The sequence below is a fragment of the Taurulus bubalis genome (genome assembly GCF_910589615.1).
Source record: "Taurulus bubalis genome assembly, chromosome: 14".
Lineage (NCBI taxonomy): Eukaryota > Metazoa > Chordata > Actinopteri > Perciformes > Cottidae > Taurulus > Taurulus bubalis.
In genome coordinates this window covers 12,369,506-12,396,705 of record NC_136602.1, presented here as the reverse complement: position 1 = coordinate 12,396,705, position 27,200 = coordinate 12,369,506, and the positions used below count along the sequence as shown (strand labels likewise).

The window sequence follows — 27,200 nt, the reverse complement described above, 5'->3', positions numbered from 1 at the left end:
TTAATGGTTGTACGACAGTAAACTCCTTTTTGGCCAAGTTGCTAGGATACCAACTCATCATCCCGCCTCTTTTTCTGGTAAACGTGTCTGATTGGTCTGAGTGTGCCCGCAACGACGAAGTAAACGTAAACCAATGACGACACGAACACATTTGGAGAGTGATATGTGGTTATGGGAGAAGTCGTTGTATATGAAAATGTAAAATGATAACGTATCGAACTCACAAGTCTTACACGAAGAGGGACGTGCTTGTAAGTTATATATTTTTCTTGTACTGGACACAACACCGCTAGCGTGTGCAGGTTGCTTTACGGTAGCGCTGTCTACGAGAACTGGGGCGAGTGAATAAAAGCTAACCTTTGGATTTTTAGCCAATCAAAGCTAAGTTAGCTAAAGATGACTTGATTGTTTTGTCCCGCAAGATGTCCTCGCATCAAGGTGGTAAGCTACTATCCAAACCCCTCGGAATGAAACACCGCACAACTCTGGTTAATACCCCAATCACACGTTGTACAGTGAAGACAACTTATGTAAAAAGTACAAGTTCGTTTGGGGTTAGTTAGCGAGCTAATTGTAGCTTTGTTGAACCTGCCAGAAGCAGCTTTTCGCCGTGTTGTGCTGGCACGAGCTTTTGTAATAAAACGGAACTGTCACTGATGCTAAATCGAACGCTAAGACCAGTCCTCGCCCCGCAGTGGCCAAAACAAGGTCCTAAAACACCTCTGAAGTTTCGCTTGCTGTCCGTACCAAAGGTCCGATTGTATCTTCCGTCCAAGAACAGACACGACAACGCTTTGTATTTGGCTCTATGTAAAATCCAGTGTCACATGAAAACGGGCAGTCTATAGCTATATTATAACTTGGTGTATGTGTACAATTATACAAAATTGCTGCTGCTTCTTAATACGTGATTTCTTATTATTTCTTAAGCCGCTACTGTTAACTCATCTTGTCTGACCTGTTGAAGATGGATGAAGGGATGGATTCTCAAAGAAGGTAAATCAATCCTGCCACAATTAGTTCTAAGTATGTTTATAATTAAGCAATCTGCACATATAAGCTACTTGTTAAGAACGTGCACGCTGAGAAAAGGGAAGCTGCATCGCTGTGACCATAAGTGCACTCTGTAGATTCAGCCTGCTAACATGGCATTCTCTCATGTTTTTCTCTGTTACAGTGTGACTGCTGAAGTCGCGCCAGATGACGTCACGAATGATGTTCCAAAAACAATCTCGACAGATGGAAAAGATGAACTGTTTTGTGGACCACAAAAGAATGACACAACAAAAGACTGTGCACTAATGGAGAACACGCAAGATGATTCAGCATCTCAGACTACAGTGGACTGTGGTTCTGCAAGTGGGTTTGATGAACCTGTCCTTGCAGGCAGCAGAAGTGACACAGCTCTAACAGACTGTTCTAATGGGCATAAATCTAAAAGGTCATCTTCACCTGGTTATCACCCTGCTAAAACAACCTGCGTTGCTGCACACTCTTCAAATCCAAAACTCACACTCTGTCTTAGTGATAGTCCCAGGAAGGGTGTCAGTACGCCGACCAGTGACGTGGAGATGCTGAGTCCAGACAGCCCCATTTGTAAACCCGTGTTCGTCAACAGCTCCGCAGACAATGATCACGATGACAGTGCTTGTGCAGAGAACGCTCAGCAGTTGGTCAAAGACTCTGATTCTGGATCTTCTGCCAAAGAAAAAGTCCATTTGGTTGCCATGGGAAGTGAGGATGCTGAGAAAGCTGAGTACAGTGGCTCATCTGATATGAGCCAAGAGTTAATTGGAAGCCAGTCAGGTGCACTTTTCGAAAGGTATTTGTGAACATTTTGTCTTTTCTGATTAGTAAATTACCTTTCCTGTTGTGTCCTAGCTCCATTTTGCTCGCAATGTCCTTCAGTAATCATGTGACATACTGTCGTGTTCTGTTTTTGTTCTTTACAGCGTTTCATTCGCATTGCAAAACATGGACAGACGATGGCTGGGGACTCCCATAGATGAGCTAAACAGAATGCCTCAGTGTGCCCCCCCTCTGCCTCACCTGAAAGCTATGCTTTATCACACTGTCACAGTCAGAGTGAGTAAACAACCACTTGTTCTTTGTGTATGGTATGTTGTGAAGAATACGTCACAAATAAAACGTGCATGCAAATGTGACTAGGCATTGTGTGGTGGGTCAGCACACAGAGAGAGAACAAGATAGGGAGACGTGATGGGGAGAGTGAACCCATCCTCCATGATCCCCTCAGGGGCCTCTTGTCAGTAAAGCTCCGATCAGACTGTGTACTCCACTACAAGTCCCACAGGAACACTGTCAGTGCTGCTGTTTCGCTACCACTTGCTTTTGCCATCAACTAAACACTGTCACCCATGCGAGATTCTCTCCATCACCCCCTAAAATCACACAAATACTGTTTTTTATTCAATTTAAGAAAATCATATAATTTTCCCATTATCTATGTATTAATTTTTAAATTCTATAGTATATCTCTGAATTAACTGACTTTTATAAGTAATAAACTGACTAATTTTCACCACCATACCTTGTATCAAGTTTCCAAAGTTTTTAAAAAGCCTACGATTGCATTTTTTTGATGAGCAAAGAGAAAGCCGTTATCTCAATTATCACTTCTCTACCCACAACAGTAACCTGTATTTTTTTCTGTTGAAGACAAATCTCCTCAGAGAGGGTGAGGTCCCTGTTTCATATCCCGGCAAGTTCAAAGATGCGTGGGACGACGTGTCCGTGAAGATGCCTTGCTCAGAGAAGAATCTGTTTCCTATGGAGACTGAGGTATACTAGTGCATCACGGCTTTGTTTTTCAAAATCTACCAATGTACCACAACCTATTTACTTTAGGAATGTTGTAGTAAAGGCAATTTGTCATCAGGATGGAGGTGGTGTCCAAAGTCGATGGGAGCTGATCCACACTTCCTTGCAGGGAGGGTTCAAAAGTTCTCTGGATGTGAGGGTAAGACAACTGTGCTTGACCAGACAAAGCTGAATTAGGCTGAACATACTCTTTGTCCTCATTAAGACAGGTTAAACAGCCTTTAAATATCCACACTAAAAAATCTAAAGTAAGGGAAACAGCTATTTATCTTCCCGCTTCTCTTTATGTTGGCAAAGAGGCAAAGTGAGAGAGAGAGAGACATTTTTTTTCCCATCCATGCTGAAATGTGAGACTCTAGTTTTAAGAGTTATCCACCCTACAAACATTTTTCAGCTTAGTGTGGATGGAAAGTGAAAACGGGGACGATAACATGTTTTTTTCAAATTTAGCATTTTAATTTGGGCAATGCAATACAATTGGTACGTAGGCTTATTTGGACAGCAAGTCTTGTATGCTGGAGCTATTCTATGGTTTTATTCCAATTGAACTGTCACAGGAGTTTAAAATATACAAAACATATTCCATAAACAACCACATGGTGGCAGAGTTTACAACAAATATAGCTTGTTTTGGCTCGTATTGAAAGAAGCCTTGTAATCTGAGATCCTAAATATTGTTGTGCTTTAAACCTGCTGTTAAAATGCTGCCATACAGCTTAATATATTTAAGAAGGCTCTTATATGTATAAATAACATAATATTCTTCTCTACAGGATGCTATATTAAGATACAACATAGCCCATACAAAGAAATGGGACTTCACTGCCCTGAACCTTCTTTGTACAGAGGTAAGATGCCCAAAACATGACTGCTACCTTCTCTCTATCGGCTGGTCTTGTAAAAGATAAAGCAGGAAGAATGCAGCTTCCCTAAAGCAGGCTGATCACACTGTATTGTCAAAGCGTGTCATGAATCTTTGCTGAAGCATATGCATTTTAAATCCAATTATTTGGGAGTGAAACCTCATTTAAAGAAGCAATACATACATTTGTGTAATCCTAACTTCCTATAAAACAGGTTTTCTTTTTTGTAGTTGTAATTGACTTATAGATAAACACCTCATCAAATGCAGCCCTTTGTGTGTTTCACAGATCTTGACAGTCCCTGTGACCCTTTCTGGCAGTGTTTGTTTAACTCACCGTGATTCATTTTAATCTTTAAAATGAACCTTAATGAAGCTAAAGCTGATACTAAACTAGAGTTGTTGTCGCAAAGGGAGCCTGCTCTCCTCTGTTTGGCTGCAAGCCCATCAGTGTGCTTCGTCCCCTCCCAGTACCTGGGAGTCTCACGGGAGCAAATATGCTTCAGTTAGGACAGATGAGCACAAAGCATAGCGGCAGCAGCTGTTGTTGGTGAACCAGGGGAATGTCTTTCTTCTTTTCTGTCTGCTTCCTATTTTTTTACACTTCTTTTACTCTTCTCAAGACAGTTATGGACTGTAATCACATACCTGTTGTTAGAGAAACTTCTTCCCATCTGGGATGACTATTTACCTGTCTTTCATTGTTATGACATTACTTATTAAAGCTGTAGTGAATTGTAGTATTTCCAAATAAAGCGGCATTCCTTTTGCAAAGATTCCCTCAATACTTAGATACAATATTTGTAGTACTGTCTGCCTACTGGACTCAAATAGAGTGTGCGTATATATGACATACTACCGCCCAAATTGGCCAAAAAGAAGAAAACAGGATCTTTGAATAGATAGTAAACAAATTTCAGCTCCAAGCCTAATTTGGTTACCTACATTTATTAAAGCATGTCGTTTATTATCAAACTCTTTCAAGGTGGGCTCATTTCTTTGTTGGAGCCATTAGGAACAAGGTCATTATTCTAATGAAGTCCTTACAATTAAGTGGGAACATTTCATTCTTGTTGCATCCAGTCAGATTGTTATCTGAACGTGATGTTCTCCTCATCGTTGATTACTCAGCTAAATTCAGACCCTTCCAAACTTATGTTTTTTTCCCTCCTCTCTAAAATAAAAATCAGAAAGCTCGGTAGATCAATAGCCTCCTGAGCTTTTTTTTTATAGCTTAGTCCAATTTAATTAAAAGGTCCCATTAAATCTGCAAGGATGCCAGCAAGAAACTTGCCCTTCCAGGAGTCTTTTGTGTCAGCGGCTCCACTCGCTACTCTGAGCACAGTATTTCTCCGCATTTATTTCCCGCAGAGGAAATTAGCAAGGAGAGTTGGTGTTGGCAGGAGAAGGACATGTCAACGTTTTAATATCAAAAGTTAATACAATATGTGCAGTAATTGACAAAAGTGATATAGGAATATCAATGTACAGATACAACATACCTGCTGGTTGTGTCTGCTTTCTATCAGATACATTTCTATTAGTTAATGGTTGCAGGATGAGGGAGAGTTTAGATCATCCTGCCAGCACGTAGAGCAGGAATGATTAACAGCTGCCATTCTACAGCATACATACATACCATCTTTCTCACAGAGACATGTGTAGTGCAGAATCCCACAGACTGAATTGGTTAGCCATTCTTTGGGCAACCCAATTGATTAGTAGTTGACAGAATAATCTTTACTGCTCCTCCTACATTTTTTATAATGTTACTTTCTTTCCCTGTAGTTTGTGGTGAATCTTGAATCTTAACTGCTTTACTCCTCAGCCAAGACTACCTTATTAAATCTAGAGCAACATTTGTGCAGCACTGGGGTAATTGTCACGAGGTACATTGCCCCTGGGCCAATGATTGACACGCCGCTCAACGTGTAATAGCCATATGGGGGGGTGGGGGTGAAAGTTATCCAAATTAGGGCTTGTCTGTAAATAAAAAATATATCTTGGTGTTTCTCCCCTGCCAATTGAAACTGTCACTGTGTCACTTTCTGATGAATGTCTTTGGGCTGAGCAGGAAAACAGTCCAGAAGTAAGTACAGCTGATGTTACAATAGTACCTGAACATTCAGCAGCAGGACAACAACACACTCTCTCACTTCTGTGCTTTGTTACTTGTTTTGTTCTCTATAACACATTCTTAGACCTCAAAATAACAATGTGAAATTGAGACTTGCGTAGGTTGAGCTGCCAGAAAATGAAAATAACTTGTATAAAAACCAGAATGGATGAAAGGTTTGAGTGTAATCGATCATTAGTCTATGCTGCAGTAAATCTGAAACGTCTGTCATATGTATTGATATGAAGATATAGTTTGTGTGTGCTGCCTAACCTGTGTGTTATCGTGGTGGACGGCAGCTGTAGCTGTGGAAAGGCTGGAGGATCATCTTTCTACCCTCATCCTGTCGGATCACCAGCTACCATCTATTAGTCCCACAAGAGCACTTTATGATGTCTGTCCCCTCATTACTTCTGACAGCATTTAGTCAGATCTGCTCTGCAGCCATATAAATGCCCCCGGCCGAATCACCCGCCGAAGACTTCCTGTTGAAATTCAAGCCTCCCTGCCACTCTCTCCACAACGGGTCATTTGCATTTGCTCCAGAAGTCCATTTAATCAGCGCAAGCCTCCCTGCTTACCTTGATAGAATAAGGCAAGTGATGGATGAGTAAGCCAATACACTCATAAGTGATTGCGTTGTAAATCTGGGTCTATGATGGAATAACTGGGGGTTTATTTTAGAGGGAATTGCAGATGGCTGCTGAGGTAAGCTATAGGCTGAAGTATGGATGCCATGGCAGCCTCGCTCCCAGATTGATGGTAGTTTCTTCTGAAACTAGTTTCTGTGTAGCGAGCAGTTCTGCAGCTTTTTTTTCTTCTTCTTTCATCACTGAAGCGTTGGGATTATTGATATCTGAGGAGTCAAAGGTCATCCTAAAACAATAATAAACCTCCATTACCTCCACTGACAGAGTTTTCTTCTTGGATATGAAAGAATTAAACATCTTCTCTTAGATATTGGTCACTGGTATTAGGTTATGACCTCAGACTCGCTGTCAAACCGTTATTGGACCATGTAAACCTTTCATGAAGTATTTGGCTGGGCCAGGTTGTCTCAAGACAATACTGAGCCTAAAAAAAGTATTGCAACTATTGAAAAATAAATTGCATGTGGAGCTTTCATGTGTTGTATTTTTATTTTTGGGTGTAAATTGTTCAAAGGGATGTTACAAAATTGTGGTCATGTTGAAGTTTACATTAATATTATTATTTAATTTATTGTCAGATCAAATCTGGATTTTTTTTCTTGCATCCCAACAGCTTTGTTTGCATCAATTTGTACTCACTGTTCAGGATGTGGTTTAGGTCAGAAACGATAAGATGATTCATTGAGTTTCTCAGGGGGATTGGCCTATAATCTAGCAGACTTTCATTTGGTCGAGCAGTTTTGACTTTGAAGTGCCGGACAGACATTTGTAGCATATATTGAAAATAGCCATATTCAGGCCTTGAGAAGTTTTTGAAAAATAAATAAACCCTCAACGTTTTGGGAAAATCATGGAAATTTGCATCACAAATGCCTGTATTATAATATATTATATAATATATATAATAATAATACGTGGCTGAGTTAAGATCGACTGAGAACAATCTATATTGGTGAAACAATACTTTAAATCCGGGCAGATAAGTTATATCTCTTAATGTTGCATCATTCTTTGTGTGGGGTAACTGCAGAATCTTTATTATTAGCCTTTTTATTCCTATTTTTCACTTGTACACTGATGTTTCAGGGAATCTATGGTCATGAAAATTTGCTTCAAATGCATGTAAAAGTATGTATTAACCCTGTGTTTGTCTCATTATGGTTATATGTGTGTTTACTGTAAAATAAAAGGATATACAGTATTTGCCAATATATGACCGATATAAAAACTTAATTTTGCTCTACTCTTAATAAAGAAGGCAACACAACAAAGCAAACAATACAATAACATTTGGGTTGGAAAAATCAGTGGTGTTACAACCCAATATGTCACTTCAGATCTAATCAGTCACTCTGACTGTTGGTTGTGAGTAACTTCCTGCTTAACTAGGCAGAGAGAGCCCATTTAACACAACTTCTGCCTGTGTGTGTTTTTGTTCTCTCTCCAGTGTCTTGAGCAGCCAGAGTTACAACTCCTGTTTGATTATGTACTACCAGCTATGGTTAACCTCGCACTCAGTGCTCCTGTCCTCTGCACAATGGTAAGTGAAATGTTTTTGAATGTTAACACAGTTTACATTTGAAGGGTTGTGTGAGACAATTGAATGGTGAGCTATTTCACTACGGTTAAACGGAGATCAGCAGTGTCGAGGCATTTCGGAGTAAGGAATTGGGTGCATACAGTCAGCAGAGAGGAGAGCGACTGGTTAGATGGTGGATGTTACAAGATCAGCTCATGAGTTACAACCGCCAGATAATGAATCCCCCTTTTTGGTCCATATCAAGAACTGCTTCATTAGAAAAGAGGGCTGCGAGAGGAGAGGTCCGTCTCATTTCCAGTCATCCATCTGATGTGTCATGCTTGTGCACTTGAGGAAATTTCTCTTATGAAATTAAAAATTCAGTCCACATAGTTGTTCCTCCTCCAAGCAATATATTTTGAGAAACAGGGTCCTCTCTTTGATTCACAGTAAATTGAGCTGATCCATGTCACAGATTTTTAAATGCCATCCCTATTTGTCTTCATTTTTTGTTCTCTGTCATCAATTATAGCAATGCAAACAAATTCCAAGATTGGTATTTATGTAATTCAGTTATCTATTTCAGAGTCCTCAGTTTAATCAAATCATCTTAAATCAGCTCCCACTCTGAACTGGAAAATCCCTCTGGTTGTTACTGGAGACAGAAACGAGGGGAAGAACGTTAAAGATGCTCATGTTTAACCAAAAGAGGAGAAACTGGTACAGATTTTTGCCTCACAATCATTTGTAGCGGTTGGCCAATGAAGCGTTCTGACTCTCCGCTTTATTTTTGCAGTATTTAGCGTCAAGGCTAATATTTATGTGTGTGTGTGTGTGTGTGTGTGTGTGTGTGTGTGTGTGTGTGCGTGTTACTAGAGCTGGTATTGATCTGCTAACTGGGCAGCCTAGGGAGGCTCTTTAGCCCTAATCAGTGAAGATAGATGGGCCCTGTGTGTCTGACTGAACGAACCCGGGGGAGACCAAGAAAACCAGGACCTTAATTACTACCACCCATTTACCTAATGGAACTCTCCTTGTCTCCCCTGCTTGCTAGATTGCTAAACTAATTATCTACCCCTGTTAGCCATCAAACCTACACTACTGCACACACATAACCTTGTGTGTTTCTTGTGCATCTCCCATGTTTTCCATTCTGATCTCCAGTCCTTCAGGTTTGTCACTCTCTCCTCTCTGTTTTTCTTTCTAGCCAATTCCTCTCCTGAAGTCAAGGATGAATCACTCCCTTACTCTGTCTCAGGAGCAAATAGCTTGTCTTCTGGCCAACGCCTTCTTCTGCACATTCCCCCGACGCAACTCCCGCAAGTCGGAGTACTGCAATTATCCTGAGATCAACTTCTACAGGTACACCATCCTTTGGAGAACACTTTATAGGCGATGATCAGTAGCTCACAAGGGTAATTGAGCTGCAGTCGTTAGTTTTGTATTCACAAAAGCAACATTTCTGATTGAGTAGCTCTGTTTTTAGTGATCCTACCATTCAGAGGAAACTGATTTCCATAAGGGGGCACTACTGCCTTGAAAACCTTAATAGATGAATTATATTACTCAGCCTTGACTCATTTAGTGTCCAGTGAGTTTACACAATAATCTGGGCCAGTGGATCTAGCCGTTATACAAAGTCACAGCGTGTGGTATCTCATTTGTTCATTTGTAAGTTGTAAGATTAGTGCCTGCTGTACAGGGACTGCCTCTGTCACCTTATAGCCTTGAGGACGGGACTGTGGGCAGGGAGTCTCTTTGAGCGCCATTTCTTCTGTTATGCCTTTTTGGGTGGGAGTGAGATTCAGAGTAGGAGTGTTAAATAAAGGTTTGCTGTGTCGACCCACTCAGAACCAGTGGTCTGTTACGAAAGCCTGGGATGGCTAATTGAAACAAACACACACCTATCTATCTGTCAATGGCTTCTCACAATCTTGAGCAGTCACGTTATTTGGATCAGAGGGAGGTGATGCATGAATGCAGTGAAGTCTATATTCTTGTGTCTGAAGTACACAACCTCTGCTCTACTGGTGTAATGTGTGCAGAAAGCAGAACAAGGTGTGGCAGTTTTGTTAATGAGGTTCAGCTTGTCCTCTGTTGGATAATGTCTTGATTGTTGTTAATAGTCTTTTTTTGTTTTGTTTTGCTTGAGACATTTGAAGTAGCTGATAATGTTAGAGATGTTGTGTATGGGTGAGGACCAGCTCTATTACAGTGTTCATGGACTATAAGCACCTCGGTACACACTGACTTGACATTGTCCAGATATCACCTCAATTCAATTTCCCTGTATTTCTTTGAGGCACCGTCTCCTCATTAGTGATGTGTGTAATCACTTCCAGTGCTGTTGCCTGACAAACTGGAGATGTCATTGTGGCAGTACCTTATTATGATAGTGCTAACACCCTCTGCAGAACATAAAGAGTAGGTTTAGTACTATATCATTGTGATATTCCCTGTCATGGGCTCCAACTGCTATCCAGAGTCTAATTAGCCATCTGCTCTCCCTCGGGAGTCGAGCGGGATTATTTTATGAATCCCAGGGATGGTCATATTGATTATGTGTGATTTGGTCCACATCCCCTCCTTCAACTCCCTCCTTGTATCTGTATCTGAATCTTAATCGTAGTCTCACAATCAGTCATCTGTATGGGTGCACGTGCTTCCACATCAAATGTTAGTGGCACACTAAGTGAAGAGGGCTCTGTAATAATGTAAGCATCGATTCCAGTTGCAGGGCTGGCTGGTCAGACCCATGCCAGCACTTGGTTGCCTGCCTGCCTTCACTATTAGCATTTCTGCCTGCAGTGAAATACAGGAAAGAGCAAGAGGGGAAAAAAAGTCTTGGTGTTTCTGAGAAGATGAGACAAGACAACCAGTGCAGTCTAAAACGGGCCCTGGATCGTTACTGGCCCTCCCTTTCCCCCTGTAATTGAGGGAGTGTCCGTCACTTTGCTTATCGGCTACGGTAGCGCTCTGTCTTGGACAAGCAGAGCAGCAAGCAATCTGCTGATTGCTGTTTTGGCAGAACTGTCAAGGTTTGTCCTTTGTTAAGTGATGGATAGATTCGAGGAAGAGGAAAGAAAGCAGACTTATCTCTTTAGCTTGTTTTCATCTGTATGAGAAGATGACATAGGAAGCCTGTTTAGCAGTTCAGTCAAGAACGAAAGCTCATTATTAAGAAATACATCTTCTGTTTTGGTTCCTGGACCAAGTGACCACAAGATGGCTTCCCTCATTTGCAGGAAAACTGCCTTATTAGTATTAATAAAACTGTCAGAAATCGTCTATCTCCTGGTGCACTTTATGTAGTAGGTAAGGTTACAGTGGATAGGAAACAAGTAATTAATATGACTTTTGATGTGCTGGAATTGCTTAATAAATGTGTTGTTTTTTCTCTCACTGAAGGCCTTTTAGTGCATTGCATTTTTATTTAGTTTGCCCCCTCTGTTTTTATTTCTTTACTGGTCTGGGCAGAAAGTGGCAGGAGGGAAAGATGAATGCTTAAAAGTGATTAATCATCAGGGTTTGTCGCTTTTAATGGAGGGAGAGAACCAGTATGAGGTGATTTTAAAATGTCCACCCAATGCTCTCTATCTTTTCTCTCCGTCTTTCTCCCTCTCTGTCATTTTCCTCAGTCCACCCTAGTTTTTATGTTAACTCTAAAGAACTGAAACACGGCCTTTGGCATTACTATTGTATGAAGGACAGAGGTAGAAGGGAGGGACATCAAGCCAGTTTAAATGCTTGACCTCACTCATGACATGTTGTGGCATGGTTGTTGTGCAGTGAGCTAGAGATAATGCCCCTGAGTGAAACATCCATGTCTCTCATCTGTAAAGACACATTACGTTTCTTTTAATATCAAAACAAATATATATTTAAAGTAAAAAAAAAAAGAATAGAGTATATACTATTCAGTAAAGTGTGTAGCCTACAAAAATATCTTGTTAACTCAAATTCCCATTTGCTTTCTTTTTCAGGTTATTTGAAGGTTCTTCACCAAAAAAAATTGAGAAATTGAGAACTCTGCTTTGTTACTTCAGGAGAGTTACACAGACCAGTAAGTATTAATAATATCCCACATGATTGTGCAGCTGTTGTTTCTTTGTAATGCGCTCCCATGTTTTTCAGTTGATGAATATTTTCACATTTTGTTTCTATTTTCTTTTCAAGAGCCCAAGGGTCTTGTTACATTCACAAGACAAACACTGAACAATCCTCCAAACTGGGAAAGGTAACTTCATTATTCATTAAATGATTTAATGGCACACAGCAATCTATTTTAAAGAAGGTTCAACTTTCTCCAATACTTATTAACCTCTTAACATTCCTGTAAAATTTGACGAAAAACGCCTATCCAGGTATACCTAAAGTAAATTGGAAGCTGTACTTGAACTATTTTGGAGTAAATGCATGGTCTTGGTCTCTTTTGAAAGGTAGCAATCTGAAGCTTTTTCCCCTCAATAGTCAGAATCACTTTAAGTGCTGCTGACACTGAGTTATATGAGTTTGAACACACTAAAGTATAAGGTTTTCATTTCCGCCTGAACATTTCTTTGTAAATAGATGCCTGTAGATGACTATAAATGGGACTTATGGACGGAAAACACAATGGAACCATAGCCTGAAGCCTATCTTGTCAAAGTAAAAAGCAGATAATAATATCACAGCAAATGAATATTTTACACATGTTTTTCTAATGTCTATGCGTTTTTCCATTTTGAGATTGAAAATATTCATGATATATATTATATATACCTATAAAAAGGCTTATAGTCTTGCAAACTTATAGAGGTACTATTCATATGTACTACCAGTATTGCTGACACAGAGAAAATGAAGTATAAATGCATTTTTATGCTAATTCAATGACAGACTGAGGATCTATGAGCAGAAGTCTGTTCTGGTGAAGCTGAAGCCTGTAGGGATCATCTCCACCCCCTCTTGTTTAGTCCTGTTTTTTAGGCAATTTTATTGGCTGTACGAAACGCCTGTCATCTGAGCTGTACGACGTGACAGGCTTGAGCCACGTAAGAAAATAGAGCCTGAGCCTGAATTTCAACGTAGCTTCTGGTTGGGTAATGTAGCCTGTCAGTCAGGACATGAAGCTCCTATTGGTTCAAATGAGGATCCAATAGAAAGCTTAGATTCCGGCAGTCATTTTGGTGCCGAGTTTGTAGCTATGATGCAAACTTGATTTTTTTTCTCGTTTTTCTTTCATATCTTCCAGCTGATATGAAATGATGCAACGCCAGTTGGTGGATATTTATGGATGTAATCATGTGTTTTGGACTAAATCTTTTATGGGATTTATTTTTATTGGACCTTTATGATGTAACAACGCCGTTTTTGTTGGAATGTTATGGATTTATGGATCAATATGAGGCGTCATCTGTGAGTTGCCTGGATTTTGCTATCGTTTGTTTGTTTATTGTTGTCTGACAAAAGTCTTGTTTGTAGCTGCTGTGGTGGTCTGATCTTGAAACGGGTTACACAGCTGGAATCACAAGAATCGTAGGTTTCCAGAAACCTATGGCACTCGTACCGAACTATAAATAGGGGGTACAGTGTACACTAGAATGTACAGGAAAAGACGCCCGCGGGGGGGCAGAAGTTAACAGGTTAATGCTATGCGTTTCGTCAGGAAATATTCTTTTTAGGTCAATCAGTTTTCTTTTAGTACCTGCACACTTTTCTGGTGCATTTTGCGGCTTCACCTCATTCGCATTAAATTAGTATATTGTTTTAATGCAGTGAATTACTCATTGGTTAAATAATAACTGAAAGTTTTGCTTTTTTGTCAAGTTCCCAGACTCTGCTGAAGCGTCTACACATCACTTGTGAAGGGACGATTGAGGATGATGGATACGGGATGCTGCAGGTAGGAATTTGTTTGCTTGCTTTGGTCCTCAATTTAACCGGCGCAGCTTTTCTTGCCTTTACGGCTCTTGTTCAGCGGTCCAGGAAACACAGCGATCAATTGCACGCCTTGTAAATCATCTCACGTGATCCTACTCGGCCAATCACATGTGTGGATTCTGATAAGCGCCACCCTTTGACTCAAGTGAGATATTCTCACACACGGGAGCGACAGGAGAGAGCCGATAGTTGGAAAAAGTATGTGAGTCGCTCCAAAAAGAGAAATGTGGACTGCTTACCAATGCCTTTAACCAATAATGGACAGACTCTTATATGATTATTATTCCCACAACCAGTTCAAAAGCAGTATGTCTCATGTTCAGCGAGTAAATGAAAAAAATAAAAATAAAGCAGCGATTTGAAGCACTACCACGAGACAAAGCACAGATCTTTTGAGCAAACGTACCGACTCACATCCGAAATTAAGGCAGAGAGAATAAACCTAGGAGCCCAATATGATCAGAACTTCTTTAATTTAACAGTCAGTTGTTGATTACATCCAGACGTTAATAAAACTGTCGGCTACTTCAATAAATATAGCACAACATCATATCGTGCAAATTAGACATTATTGTGATGTTCCGGACCTTTGCTTGATGAAATTCTCTCCAACTCGACCTTGCGGAATTTGAGTTGAATACCCCTGCTTTAAATGATTTCCTTTTCTAACTATAAACTCATTGTGGAAATTGTTTGGACAGAGTGTCCGATTTTAAATAGCATACTTGTTTCGCATTTTTTGGTCAAACCCAGTAAACATGTCTGACCATCACCATGCCATTTGTGAAGCTTTCAAAAGAGACTCACTTATCTGAATAGTTATCCACTACCTGCCGAAAATCTAAATCTAGCATAGGATTTTTGTGAATCTGGGAAAGTTATTTCTGCATTGATCAACCCCATTTCCTCACTCCCCTCAGTTTTCAAGAACGGCTGGTGTTTTTTGTACTCTAGCTGACAGCTGATTTTTACACTTGAGTAGTTTAGAGGAGGCATGGGTGGAGGAGAAGACCCCTGGGGTGAGGGATGAGGGAAAAAAAGGAGCATGGAGGAAAAGATGACGAGGGTGAGCCATCTCACTGGGGCAACCCAGTGGGCCAGGAGTCCTGCAGGCGGATTGATGGCTACCTCAGCGGGCTGGGCACTGGCTGTGTGTTGAGTTTTTATAGGGCAGAGTGGGCTGTCATTCTGTCACAAGGTGAGTTTGAAGGGTGAGGGGGGTGAGGTCAGAGGTGAACCAGTGGAGGAGGTGAGAAGTTGAGCGACTGGTTAGACGACATACACACATGCAAACACACTCACTGTCACACAGATTGACGCAGCTGTGGGCCAGTGAGCAGAACCCTCACCCCTGACGGCCTGTTGGAAGACCAGCATTGTGGTTGAATCCGCTTTCCTTGTTTCCATGCCACAAAAACAAAGAGTGAACTTGAATGGCTTGAAGCTCCAGGATCCTGCCAACATATTTGGCTAAAAATTGCTTGAATTCCATTAAGGAGAACTTTTTTAACCACTTACACTTTTCTAGCCCTTGATATAAGATATATATATATATATATATATATATATATATATATATATATATATATATATATATATATATATATATATATATATAATATGACAGGGCGAATTAAAACACTTTTTTTAACCAGTTTCAGCACTGGTCCTCAATGGTATCTATGGTATCTGTTATTATAATGACATTGAAGGTGAGAGCACAACTTCTGTGTTGTTCCAGATTGCTCAGTGATAATGTGTTTTTGCTTACGGAAACTCAATCATGCCATTGTTTGCCTGGGGAGACCCAAAGTTTAAGGCTACAAAAAACAGATCATTTTATATTGGCTCACCATTTTTTCCATAAACATCTATCTATTAGGCACATTTTTGTTCTGTAAATTCCGTGTTAATTATTGACCATAATATACTTCGATACCGTTATATCTGCAACGAGCTTATATTGACTAATATATTTGCCCCGCCGATTTGTTGGTCGAGCTCATTGAGAACAATGTGGTTGTAAAATCATCTTTCATCCTTTTGTCTCCAGGTTGGTCCCCTATATTTATCTATTTTGTCTTCCTTGCCACTTTTCCATTATCTAACTAAAGAATGACATATATTTAGTACCCATTTATTTTTGAAAACGAAAGTCGGTTGTTTCCTCGCTCCCTGAGGATACATCACTGAATAGTGAGCCCACACAGGGAATGCTGATAAACTTGTCCCACATACAAAAATAGAGACAGTCTGCAGACATGCATGCAGATTCTGCAATACTGCTCATCAATAACTGAAGATTTTATCAATATTTGAACTATCTCTTTTGATTTCATGCGAGTTGTTCTGCTACGATTTCCTGATTTGATTATTCACGAGCAGGAAACAGTGCAGTGCTCCTTCGACATTTATCTGTGTTAAATGACCACAGTGGGTGACAGATAATAAGTAGACACTAATAGAGTAATATGTTCAGATAATGGGAGTGACTGTAGCTAAACCTTTAAATTCTTCTCAACAGTAGTATGGGCAAGACAATATATTAATGTTGTTGATTCAATTTTTGTTTTGTTGTGAGTGAACTGAGGGACTGTGACATTTGGGTAACTCTTCACTTTATTTTCTTATAATATTATTTCATTAGGTGGACTTTGCAAACCGGTTTGTTGGTGGTGGAGTAACAAGCCTTGGACTGGTCCAGGAAGAGATCAGGTTCCTCATCAACCCTGAACTCATCGTCTCTCGCCTCTTTACTGAAGCTTTGGAATACAATGAATGCCTCATCGTCACAGGTACGTTCAGTTTCTACTTTGTATGGCATTAATTACTGGCTGTCTTGAACAATTGTTTCACCTTTAGCAAACCAAATACAAAAAAATACCAGCACACACCAGGGAACAGGTATTGACACAATTGTATTGATACATTATATTTAAACAAGAAAGGGCAAACGGCGCTTTTCACTTTCCTTTGTTCTATTCAGAGCTCCATGTTTATATTTCAAAGTAAAAATATGTAGTAGAGTACAAAAATAAACAGTAGAGTACAATAAATTAACAAACACATATCAAAGTAGTATGTAATAATGCATATTAATAAATAACCACAGAACAATATTGAGGTAAATCAATAATTAAAAAAAACTATTTAAGTTATGGCAAATGAAATACATGACTTTGAGGTTTGGTTGGCACAGAGGATTATATATATATTATTCACTAAACGGTTCAGAAGAGCACATAGGTATGTTACTGCAGGTTCTACAGTAACATAAACATAAACACAAACGTGGGATGAGTTTGCAGGAGTGAAGGTTGCGCTCCAATTATCATAGTGAAGCTGAAGTGATGTGACCCTTGTGCAGTTGGAATGAATTGTATTCTCGGCAATAAGTCAAGCAGCTTTCTAAGTGAATTGGCTCCACTCGTTTCTGATTTCATGGGCAGAATCTCTGCCAAGTGGTGAGTGTCTGGTTTGGTGTCCTCAAAATTGCCTCGCTGTTTTTTGCAAATTGTGAAGTTTGTGTGGTTTTATCAGACCGTGACCTCTAGCACCCTCTTGGGCTGGTTGCATCTGTGTATGAAACAGATGAGTTGAGTCAGCACCACCTTTCAGTCTGAGGCTGGGATACTCTCCCAGAAAATACAGTAAATTACCCCATCGGGTTCGGAGCAAGTTTCTGGATGGAGTGTGAGTTAGAGCATCAGCAGTGTTTTAGGCATTGTTGCGCTGAAAAGGGAGCTGAGCCTCAAGGGCAGGTCATCTACGTTCCAAGTCCTGACCTTATGTGAATGAACTCTGGGCAGCGAACGAGCAAAAGATACACTCATGCATGCAGGATGAGGGAAATAATACATCATTAATGAGGAAAAGCAGTAAAACAATAACTAGCAAGATTTCTTCTAAACAATCACTGCAGTCATCTGGATGGGAATTAACCTCCTAGGGTGTGCATGATGTGTCTCTAGAAGCCTGTCTGAGTGCAGCGGTCCGTCACCCATACCTGGATCCAATTGAGAGGACGACCGCAGCAAGTTAGGCGACTGCATGCCAACGTAGTCCTGTTGTGGGTCCAGCCCAGACAGCTGACAGTCCACAAGTGCGGAAATGGACTTCCTAATATATATACTTATGCACTTTCGGATGACGTCAAAGGCTACAATCTATATAGAACGAATAGCCCAGATATATGATTCTACCACTCTGAATGCAATACACCTTTATGCCATATGGTGTATAAAACTAGTTTTGTTTTCATGTCAGAGTTATTTTCTCTCGTCCATTGAGTCCTGTGTGTTTATTGGGCTCCATTCATTTCTGTCCCCGTCATTCTTTCCAGTAACAGTGTAAATCCATTGCATTTATTCACTTGCGACTGCCCAGTTATCCTTCATTCCTCTACAACAGAATTGCTCTATTTTTCAACCTCCAACTCACTGCTCACTCGCCTTCCTCCTCCGGCTATCCCACTGGTTTTCCTGCCTTACAGCTGTACCTCGCCCACCTCTGGTCAAAGTATGGGCAAACAGATTAAAATCATAGAAACGCGTTTTTAATACAACATCCATGTGCAGTTATGGCCAAACAAATGTAATAACATAAATGTTGCGGTGGATACAATATGATTGCTCATGTTGGATTTAATAAAATCAAATGTTAACATGTTGATTCAAGTTTACCTTCATTATTTTTGTTTGTAGTATCATTGTAGAGTATGGAGAAGTTTTATCTCATTGCCCCTTCACCACGTTTCAAAATATCCTCCGTTGAGTCAGTTGATTCATGCTTGCATCATATTTATTTTATTGCCCCTTTATCTAGCTTGACAGAGCAAATATGTAATATACACTCATCCTGCCTTGGTGCCTGTTTCTCAGGGGCATTAAAATTAGCCTTCAGATTTATTTTTGATGACACAAGAGGCATCACTATCCGGTTTGATAAATCCATCTGTTTGACATGAGTGCATGTATTATAACTTAGCTGCGCCTGCAGAAACTCAAATATGAATAATGCTCCCAAATGTCTGCACTTCATTGATTCTTTGAACTTGTGCCTCACGAGAGAGACACATGGGCTGAGTACCACACTCAGGACTTTTAAGGGTACAAACCAAATTACGTTGGTTCTACTGGGTTCTGATTTAAGTTAAATCAATCAGTGGTTGGGTAACTTGGAGCATAGAGAGAAATGGAGAAAGTGGGACTACGTCACCCCTGCAGCTTGTTCAAGTCACAGTGAGTCGGGCAATGTCGAGCCAAAAGTGGGTTTAAAGGTGGGTGTTACACTTTTCGAAATTGGACGCAGACGACGCTTGTTGCAGCATTTGTAATGCGAAATGCAAAGCTGGCCGGGGCAACACGTCTCACATGTGCTTCCTCCGAGGGACACATGACAGCGCTGTCCTGTTGACAGACCGTGATAGGCTGGAGGTTGTAGGGATGGGTTTGGGAGAAGGTACAGCAGAGTTTTATTTTGTGTGGTCTGTGTAAAATGTTCTTAATAAATAACACGTTGAAATTAACTTTTTTACTGAAATTACACTTTTGTTATTTCAGAGAAAGTAAAGTACCGAAAATAGGTAAAGTTGGGTACCTGTACCAGTATTGATTATAATGTGAACAGTACCCTAACATGGACAAACAAAACAGGAAGAGACGAGGACTTAGCGTGGTATATCTGCTTCTTGCATATCTTCTCCTGTGCATTGCTTGTTACATATTGTCTGGTTGGAACAGTAGGGTAAAAAAAAAAAAAAAAGAGTCAACGTGGTGTTATTACCCCTGATCTATAGTGGTTATAAGACAAAACACACACACAACCAGTGCTGTTCAGTCGGTGTTAAAATCGACTTCTGTCTTGTTCACACAAAGTCTGTCTCTTTTGTATGGCGCCATGTTATCTTCTCTGAAGCTCCCATCCCTTCCAAGTCACCTTCAGTGGTTAGTCACCGTCCTCCTTCCTGCCTCCCATCATTCTGCCTCCCTCCCTCTTCCCCGCCTCCTCCTCTCCACTTAACTTTATTACATTTAGACAGAAAGGGATTTATTGCCCAACTAAGGTCATAGCTCCACTAATGGAATGGCCGGTTACGCCATAGATTCATTTAAACCTTGCAGAATATTCCTTGCACGCATTCAGTGTTTCCTCTTAAAGTTTCGTCTTTATTTCTAGACTCTCTTCTTCCGTCTTTGTTTTTCCTCTTCTGTCGAGTTAAACATACAGTATGTCTTTGTCTTTCGAGGTGTCTTCACATGGTAAAATCAGTTTCGGTCCATAGGCGTTTTCTTGTCGGAAGTTAGAGGGACACGATGTAATCTTGTGATGGAAGCCTGTATGCCAGGAAGCTTTCATGGGCGGTTGCCAGGATAAATAGGATCAAGGTGAAGGAGGAAGAGGACAGCTCTGTTGATGGAGAAAGTGATATGGGTGGCCTGTTATTGGACGTTAAGAGTCCACAAGTGTTGTAGAACAAACTTTGACTGGATGTTTAAAATACTTGTTCATTGAGCCTAACCTTCATATAGTCTTTTGCCCAGTTTTACTGTCATTGTTGGCTTATGTCTTGGCTCCAGAACAAGCCATTATCAATGTCATATTTTTACATAGAAAAGCACAAATAAAAATCATCCTTCACACTTTGACTTCAAGTATTAGCAGATGGTACATGCTTAAAATTAAATGAAGTCAATTATGAGAAAGTAAAAGCAGCGTTTAATTACTGCTCTTCAAGAGACTTTCAAGGAACGACATCTAGCATTGCTTTTAAAATACATTTGATCTTCTCTTCTAGTGGCATATGTAACTCTGCCACTACATACAGGAAACCCTCAAAGGCTATATTAATCAAGTGTTAAGCACCTGCTCTTCATTGAGGTGCAGTAAAACTTCCTCATCCCTAATGCATAATGTTTGGAGCCTTTAATAGACATCGTTTTCACAATTGAACAGCTGTATATGCATTGATGAATAATGACATTTTTGCTCTAACCGTGAGCACATACTAGTACAGTATATAAAAACATAACTTCTTAATAATAGAGGTGTCAGTGAATGAATGATTCAGGGCTGTTTCATGTTTTGAAAGCATTTTGGGAATGTGGCCAAGGTCTTTTGTTCTAACCATTTCTTCACATTATGGCTGAAAGCTTTTTATTTAAAAGCCCAAAGCGGATTACTTATTAAATCAATGGCCTTTATTTATGACAATCCAATACAAGCTGATACTGTGTACTCGCATGGGGAGCACAGAGAGCACTAAATGTGATTTAAGAAATAAAGCGCTGAAACGGATTTAGGCCCACTGGGCGCTCTGACTGCTGAATACTGAGTAATGTTGTGTTTACTCTCTACTTTCTTTCTTGTTCTGTAGGTACTGAGCAGTACAGTCAATATGCTGGCTATGCTGAGAGTTACAGATGGAAGGACAGCCACATAGATGAGACTGCCAGGTATTGTTTCCTCACATAGTACTGTTTGGTCAGAAAAAGTTTGAGAAAAGATGTGTGGATGTTTCTAAATCTTTGTCAATTCCATCTCTTCTCTCTGTTTTTTTCAGGGATGACTGGCAGAGACGATGTACAGAGATTGTGGCCATTGATGCTCTTAGATTTAGGCACTTCCTTGAGCAGTTTCTCCCTGAGAAGATGACCAGAGAACTCAACAAGGTGAAAGAGAGGCGTTATTATGAATCCCACTGTTTTTCCTGGCAAGACCCTTCTGCGTAGCATTAAGGAGCTAGGACAGGCCAGGTGTCACATAGTAAATAGAAATCAAGTAGTATAAATAAACAGTAAAGACAGTAATAAAAACAGTAAAGTAAAGTTTATTCTGCCATTGACTGCCTACTGGCTCCTCACTCACTACTCTGAACTGACCCAGTAGTTTCGGGCCGCTAGTGATAACACAGCTGAGTGCATTGCTGACCCCCAGCCGCTGCTCTGCTGCCAGATGCACAATGGAGGAAAACAGTTGGCTCCCTTCTATTTATTTATTTTTTGGGATAACCGCTAAAATATAGCAGAACAACCAGTACACACACTGCTGTACCTCGCTGCAACTCAGTAACTGCTAAGGAGGCCAATAGCTTTGTGGATTTAATTTGGCTTTTGCTAAGATTGTATAAAGTGTATTTAATGATGACTTGGCGCTTGCTTTCATACATAAATAGCTTGTTTTTGAGTTTGAATGAAGTGGTTTTGACAATGCTTTGCAGCTCGAGATTGTAATCTTTTAATCAAACATTTCTAGTTTTCTCTTTTTTCTGTTGAGGAATTAGGCAAAACATGATACACCTGTGGGCACTTTCAAAGTCCTCTATTGCAATTAAACATTGTGACTTTTTGATGTTTAGCTCACATGAAACCAACCAAACTGAAAACAACACTGATGTGTGCTGCACAGCTCAATGCAGCACCCATAATTCTAATATATTGTACAAACAGATTATAGAAAAATATTGAAAAGGTTTCTCTTGTGTCTATTGCTTCCCTGCCTTCCCTTCCTCCGACTCCCAGGCCTACTGTGGATTCTTCAGACCCAACGCCAACAGCAAGCACCTCTCTGCAGTAGCCACAGGCAACTGGGGCTGTGGAGTTTTTGGTGGAGACACACGGCTCAAAGGTACCATTAGCTGAAGTACAAACATGCTTCCAGATAGAGGGAAGGAAAAGACTGAATAACAGGTGTGAAGAAATAAGGTTTTTCAGACATGAGAGCTGGAATGGTACTACTGGTATAAGTCAGGAGATGCATAACATTGCTTTAATATTAAAATATTAACTGTGGATTCTTAAGCAGGAGGTACATTTAAGTAGCTCAGATGGGATCAGTCATTCGTCCGGACTGCTTGCCGCACCAACGAAGCTGCTGCTCTCTCCCAATCTCCTCTGGTCAATTAGTAGCTCTCCCAGGTTGTCACTCACCTGTCCTGTCCTTCCTTTTATAGATCAGCTGACACACATTTATGTTTTCCATTAAAAGGGCAATTCATTACAGGGAGGGGGCACCATAAATCCAGGCTGATGCAGTTCTCTGCGGGCCTACACAACATCACTCTTCACAAGCAGGGCCCTTTACTGTCCCCTCCTGTAAACCACACTGCAATGTCGACCAGTTGGGTTTTTCTAGTCAATGTCTTCAAACATTTGAATTAACTGTTGTTCATACTCATCATTCATGGAGGCTGGGCTTTACTAAAACCCAAATCTTCTTATGAATGTCCTGCATTATTAATGCAGATGTGATTGAAATAGCATGTGTATGTTTTTGTACAGTTTCAATTAGAACTGAAGCTGTTAATTTCCTCTGCAGCGCGTTGAATAGATCCCATGGACTTGACAAAGTGCCTGAAGATGATATTAGCTTTCGGGGGCCTCTGCCCTTTAGCCCTGGAATTAGCATAGCTTGTATTTTTAAAAGGAAATAACTTTATTTTACATTCCAGTCCCGAAGCTGAACTTAGATGTGGTAGTTACATAAAACCGAGCTGTTATGTTGTTGTTAAAATTATAGACCTTTTGGAAGAGATGTTTGTTTTGCGTGTTTTAATCTGAAATAAATATCCATTATGTTAAATATTTAAAGGTTTTAAGACCTAATTTGCAAGGGCTAAAAGATTGAATGCGCTTGATGAGGTTATGCTACCAGTGGTGGATTATTTATCCTTCTGATATAAATTGCTCTTGTCACTCGCGTTTCTTTTCTGCCAGAAGCCCTACCTTATCCAGCTTATTGACCAATTACCTAGTTTCCTCAGCTACTTTTCAGCGGTCAATTACACATTTATGATTGCGTTCTGAAACTGAAGGATACTAATGATGCTAATATGGTAAATAGTTTTTGCCTGGATTTCTCTTTAGCTTTTAACCTCTCACTTTTTCAGCCCTGATTCAGTTGATGGCTGCATCCGAGGCTGGGAGAGACGTGGCGTACTACACCTTTGGAGATGCTCAGCTTATGAGGGATGTTCATGAAATACACACTTTCCTCACCGAGAGACAAGTCACCGTCGGTAAGACTCGCACACAAGAACAAATGTTTTTAGTATTTTTGGTCCGGGAGTGAGAATCTCTAGTCAGTCCTGCCTCTGTTGAGCTGCTACACTAAATTGCATAATAAACATGAATGGAAATGGTACCGGCTGAGGCTTGTACAGCACATGGAGCTTGTCCTTGCTGGCGTCATTACAGGGACAGTGTGCATAAATAACAGAACGCAGTCCATCTCAATGTTAAGTTATTCCACTTTATGGGCCATCTCCGTTCCTGAGCCCATCCATTCAGCCTCAGCCGCAGAGTGGATTACTGCCTGAACTGACCCCAGCCTCTCCCCTCCCCCTCTTTTCATTTTTCTTCCGCTGACATTTATTGAAGCCTTTCAGAGAAATTCCCCTCTAGCCATCCATTTCCTAAAGTGGAGCTACAGAGAAAAAGCTCATGACTTGTGTGCGTGTGTATGTGTGCTTGATTTATAAATGAGCCCGAACACGCTTTCATTTTTTCTTCTGGTACGGTTTCTGTCTCTCTTGTTCTTTGACTACCTGTTTATCCTCATAGTCCATGTTTTCTCACACATCCTGTTTTATTTATTTCTTCTCTGGACCCCTGCGCCATCTCCTCTTTGTCTCACATCCTCTCTCCTTTTCCATTCCAGGGAGGCTGTACTACCTTCTGAACCAGTACTATAGTCTGATCTGCAAGAATTGCCGCACAACGCGACCTGACATCAATCTCTACAGTTTCATCTACGAAAAAGTCTCTTGCCCTTCGGCCGACGACGGCCCAGACTAAGGATTCTGGGTTGTCCGCTCTAACATCAGACTCTCAGTAATACGGACAGAGCTGCAACTTATCCTCCCTCCTCCTGTCTCTACATGTAAAAGAGACTCCAGGTTCCGAAAGCCTCAATGTGCGCTCAGCCTTGTGCTTACAATCACTTCTTCTCTCACACACACACACACACACACACACACACACACACACACACACACACACACACACACACACACACACACACACACTCCCTTTAAGTTTGTGATCCCAACGCAAACTACCAAACACACAGTTTTGCCTTTCTCGTTGGTGGTATTATAGGAGCCTCGTAGTATGTCACCTACATGTGATGAAATGTTTCAGAGACTTATAGCAATAGTAAATCAAGGTTGCTGTTAGGCCTTTCTTTAGTCTAAATGTGATGTGGAATCATTTTATTTTTACACTTAATTACAAATATTGCCAAATATTCATCATATGCATGGTTGTGGACACTTCATTAATAATAATCCAGGACATGACGATCATCCCTAGTTTGGAGTTGTCTTCTCTATTTACCATACCCAGGCTGTTGTGATGTTCCTGAATGCAGAGAGATGATGAGATGCCATACTGTCTATGCATGGGTATCATTTATTCATCAAATATTCTACAAACATATGCTGCTTTTTTATATCCCCTGGGAAGTAGACGTTTAACTCACATATTGTCCTAATTTTAAATATGAGTCAGAAACAATTATAAAATGTCACCGCTATGAGAATCATGAAACACGCATTTGATTTATGCTGATTTCCATCTCCAGACCTTTGATTATATTCTGAGTAATTTATTTATGTTCAAATATATTCACTGTTAAGCACAGTAATGCTACTGCACTGTATATACAAATAAATAAAGGGTAAGCAGTTAAATAAGTAATTGCACGTAAAATATTATTTTTGTTAATGTTTTAGCTCAACTTTTACTTTGGTGATATTTTTTATTATTTTCTGTGTTTTCTGATTGCCAGTGGGGTTTTTATTTAATGATGGGTTCATAAATAAAATTAAAGGCTGTAAATGTCTTGCCTAGTGCTGTACTTTAGTTTTTAAGGTTATACTCTTTATTATAATTTCTTAATTAAAGTATATCCTGTTAAAATTGTTTTTCTCTGCTAAACACAATATGATTTATTTCCTAATGATCAAAGGGTCCATACAGTAGAAGCAACACCTTATATTGGTTGTGTAGCCTCACTTCAGTTAACTCATACCTTTTGATGTTAACCAAAAAAATATGTCAAGAGGTCATTCTGCAGTTTTTTTCACTATGTAGTTTATTTACATCATAATATGATGGTAATATAAGTATTCAAAGATAATATGGAAATACGTATTTCAGACTCAGAGGAAATTAACTTATTTCGTATGTGTATGTTTTTAGTCGTGCCTCGGCACCAAAGATTTGTCACGTAATTTCACGAAATCATACATTATTTAATCATATTGAAATGTGATTGATTTTTCTGATAGCACGTGTACCAACGGCTTTCAGACTAATTTAATTTGGCCTCCAAACATGCTTTATTAGATGAATTACAGCTCCTAAATAACCTCATGACGTGGACTTCCATAAATGGTGTGTAGGCTTGGCCACAGTAAATGGATTACACATTATCTGCTTCTCCCGGTCTTTGTACTGAGCGGCGTTGGCCAAATGAGCTGTGGACTCGAAACAAAGTCAATGTGGTTTGGCAGGCCTGATGTTGATGGCTGCTGTGAGCCGGGGTCACCTGGACATGAACTTTATTTAGGTTGCCGGTGCCTCCTGGATTTATTGACTAAATATGCCAGCCAAATCCAGCAAATAAATAACCATAGTCAACAATGATGACATATTTCGACTGTTATTCACATTTAAACAACAATTTATGTCAACAAAAATAGAAGGTTAGAGAGATTGTCACTTGTTTAATTTCCCACTGGTTCAGGTTTGGCCTGTCTACTGGTGTAATTATTCTAAAACAGGATGTAATTTAACACTGAGCCTGTAATGTTACCCAGCGGCACAGTTCTTTTCATCGATGAACACTATTAATAAAACGCCAGAAAGCAACTGGTCTTCACTCCATCTTTGTCAGGCGGCGAAATCACTACAACAAATGGCATTTCAGTTCATAATTGCCTGACCCTACGTACTCCAGGTCAGCCGGAGACCAGCAGCAAACACAAATGCAAATATTGAAAAGGGAAACACTGAGCATCACTGTGTCGTGTTTTAGACTTAATGCACAGAGAATATGCTCTTGTCGTGGGTTTGTTTTTGTTGCTTGGTTGTATAAAGTATGCTGTGCATTATGTGAATACATATGTTAATGGTTAAATGTAGACATTTTGCTGTTGTTGAAAGGGGAGATAAACACAAATTGTTAGTAAAAATAAACAATAACATGACAATGGTCTATTTCATGTGATACTCTGATATTTAGACCTGCACTGTCTTTTAGATCCTCTTGCAACTCAGGCCCACTCCA

The 27,200-nt window shown here is 40.1% G+C and overlaps 1 protein-coding gene across 1 annotated transcript; it reads left to right on the top strand.

The window, feature by feature from the left end:
- Window positions 1-967: 967 nt before the first annotated feature.
- Window positions 968-25,848, top strand: parga (poly (ADP-ribose) glycohydrolase a; the record flags this gene model as incomplete). The annotated part of the gene is made up of 17 exons (XM_079229514.1): window positions 968-996; window positions 1,178-1,822; window positions 1,953-2,085; window positions 2,680-2,802; window positions 2,900-2,980; window positions 3,615-3,689; window positions 7,917-8,009; window positions 9,196-9,350; window positions 11,972-12,051; window positions 12,165-12,225; window positions 13,797-13,872; window positions 16,558-16,705; window positions 21,286-21,364; window positions 21,472-21,580; window positions 22,430-22,535; window positions 23,797-23,925; window positions 24,567-25,848. 17 exons carry the CDS (start codon window positions 968-970, stop codon window positions 24,701-24,703), a joined length of 2,259 nt encoding a protein of 752 aa, XP_079085640.1. The 3' UTR covers window positions 24,704-25,848.
- Window positions 25,849-27,200: the final 1,352 nt, after the last annotated feature.